The sequence below is a fragment of the Seriola lalandi genome, unplaced genomic scaffold (assembly GCF_002814215.2).
Source record: "Seriola lalandi dorsalis isolate HSWRI2012SDOR001 ecotype SW California unplaced genomic scaffold, Sedor1 jcf7180002054086, whole genome shotgun sequence".
Lineage (NCBI taxonomy): Eukaryota > Metazoa > Chordata > Actinopteri > Carangiformes > Carangidae > Seriola > Seriola lalandi.
In genome coordinates, this window is record NW_019524639.1 from 7,508 (window position 1) to 10,353 (window position 2,846).

Genomic DNA, 2,846 nt, shown 5'->3' on the forward strand with positions numbered 1-2,846 from the left:
GAAAATCACACGGGACTCGTTTCAAACTTTGGACCTGGAGGCCACGATGGTAACGAACTCCAACCCTCAGAGACGTTCAGGGGAAAACAACGAGACTCCCTGTTTCAGTCACATCACGTGACAGAATTACTGAATTTTATAATTTTATGATAATTTCTATAAAACGGGACCTGGAGAGTCCGAGTCAAGGAAGTGGATTTTGTGTCTTGTTGCTCTCTAATGTTTGACGTTCAGACATCCTGAGAACCAATCAGAGCCTCAGCTGTGAGGACCGGTCCGCAACGAATCACATGACTGAACCGAATCATCGGCTTCACTTGAACAAAGAAACGAGTCTCAAGCATTTTAAGGGAGGAAGAGCCGCGGACCTGCTCAGATCCATGAACTCGTGTTCCTGATTTAAATTCTCCAGTTTCAGTCTGAACATTTGAAAACGCTGCAAAAAGGGATTTTGTAGAAAAACGTTAAAATTTCTCAACGTGAGGAAAAATTAAAAAAAGAACAGCTGTGGTATCATTACTAAAACACTTTGCTGTTGTGTTAAAATAAAATTCAAACGATACCCAGTCACACCTGAGCTCAGACAGGTGAGTGGGAGAATAAATGATGAGTCATCACACTGAAGGTAAATTTACTGAATAGTGACGTTTCAGTAAAGAGACCTTTGACAGAAACATCTTTATGTTTTTGTTTGCAGCCACAGATCATCGTGATCGGCAACATCCTCCTCTCATGTTTCTGTTCCTTCATATGATCCTTTTTTTGAAGGATCCATATAGTTTTACTGTATCTGGTTTGTACCTGCTGCACAGAATCCTCCAGGTGAGGAAGAGCCAGACTCGTCACAGTCCAGGTGCCAGGTGCCAGATTTAAGACGACCTTCTGTACTGACCCCTCATTTCCTCCTGGTTCGTTTTATTTCACTCCTCGTAGCATGTGTCTTACCTTAGTGAAGCTTAGGAACCCAGCACCAGGACTGATTCTTTTTATTGTCAGTTAAACAAAGTGCAGCTTGACGTCTGTCGTCATCGAGCCGGCTTCTCACGCCGAGCTTTAAACGCGACGTGTTCAGAGCGAAAAGCATCGAGTGGTCAGGTACTGGTCTGCGAGGAGAGACAAGGGAGGTGTTGACTTCCCTCCCGTAGGTTTGGTGAGGCGTGTCGGACTAACCGGCTCGTGTTCTGGGGGGGAGGGGTGGCGGGTCGGGTGTGTAAACGAGGTCAGGCCGCTGGTCTGCGATGGCGGTATAAATGAGGAGGAAGTGGGCGGGTCACCGTCGCTGCTGGCTGTAGACGGGGAAGGCCAGCGTGACGTTGAGCGAGTCGTTGTGTTGGACCAGCGAGGTGTGCTGGTAGTGCAGCACCAGCTCCTTCAGGGATCCGTACAGGTTGTAGGGCTCCGCAAAACCGTAACCGGTGCTCGTCTTGTTGATGACGCAGTGTTTCACCTCTCCGTCCACCCTGAGAGAAGAAGAAGAAACTGAGGTCAGAGTGGGGTCACACGGACAGACTCAAAGTACAGACAACGGAAATATGCGTTATAAGCCTCCAGCTGACGGGCAAACGTCCACACACACAGGTGCGCAGACAGACAGGTGAGCAGACAGACAGGTGAAGAGACTTACACCACGGAGCAGGCGTAGCAGCCCGGTTTGCTGCTGTCTCGGACCAGGAAGGTGCCGTCTCGCTTCCCTCGGAGCAGAGACTCCGCCTGACTGCGGTTGATGTTTCCCAGACGCCAGAGCCGCTCGTCGTGGTGAGGAAGGTCCTCCTCATCCTCCACCATACTGTACTCGCTGTGGGGAGGAGGACATGTTAGCCGGGGACACAGACTCACACAAGGTCTCACATTTTCATTCTATGACTATTGTGGCCAAATATAAACAATCTTTCCTCAACTAATTAAATATAGAAAAACTTTGGTTGCTTTACTTTTATACTGTATTCTCACTTTGAGAACAGACACCTCAGTGAGTCCTACAGAGGCCGCTCCAACTGTTCACCTGTCTGCTATACCAGGTGAACGGCGCCCCCTTGTGGCGAATCACAAATAAAAGTGCTAATGAAAGCGACGACGCTGTGCTGTCTTTGATTGGTAGTCCTGCAACTTTTACATCTTTTAATTCTTTTAACTGGTCCTCTAACCAGCTTTTTCCAAAGCTTTCAGCCACATCTCATTGTCTTCCTCAGTCTTGCTAAGTTACTGTTTCATGTCTTGAGCGCAGTGACCTCTGAAGTCATGGCGGTTATAGAGATGGGCTGCGTCCCAATTGAAGCCCGATTGCGTCACAGCGGCGCGACTAGACCGTCCCATTTCAAATACGTCCTTCTCCTGGACAACAAAGTTTCCAACATGTGGATCCTTCGTGAAACACAAAGAAGTTACACTTTGTGTTTTCAATCAAACGCGTCAGAGGTCGGCTCAGTGGCGTCACTTCCTGCCACAGTGTCAATGTGTCTTTACATCCAGACACACGTTCGACGGTTCAGACTTACTCCTCTGTGGTTTCGTTCTTCAGACCGAGCCACTCGTTCAGTTTCCTCTGACGGACTCCCTTCTGTGTCAACCACCTGAGAAACACACAGCAGCTGTTAGTACAACGTGTCCTACTATACAGTTTTGATTTGACCTGTGTGTTTGCGTCCGGGTGTGACCTACATGAGGTACTGGTCCCTGGTCTTGCGGAGCTGGATCAGGTCTGGTTTGATGCTGTTCATCTTCTTGTCGATCTCTCTGTAGTCGGCGGCCTGTTTCTTCAGATCCACCTCCAGGTGGCGCTTGCTGTCCACGATCTCACTGATGCGAGACTTCAGCTTGTCGTAGTTCTCCATGATCCTTTAGAGAGA

General features: G+C 48.6%; 1 protein-coding gene across 1 annotated transcript; it reads right to left on the reverse strand.

Moving 5' to 3' along the window:
- Positions 1-980: 980 nt before the first annotated feature.
- Positions 981-2,840, reverse strand: LOC111652870 (phosphatidylinositol 3-kinase regulatory subunit alpha-like). The gene is made up of 4 exons (XM_023403258.2): positions 2,659-2,840; positions 2,496-2,570; positions 1,625-1,795; positions 981-1,460 (listed from the first exon to the last, which is right to left on the reverse strand). The coding sequence occupies exons 1-4, from the start codon at positions 2,829-2,831 to the stop codon at positions 1,271-1,273; spliced, it is 609 nt and encodes a 202-aa protein (XP_023259026.1). The 5' UTR covers positions 2,832-2,840; the 3' UTR covers positions 981-1,270.
- Positions 2,841-2,846: the final 6 nt, after the last annotated feature.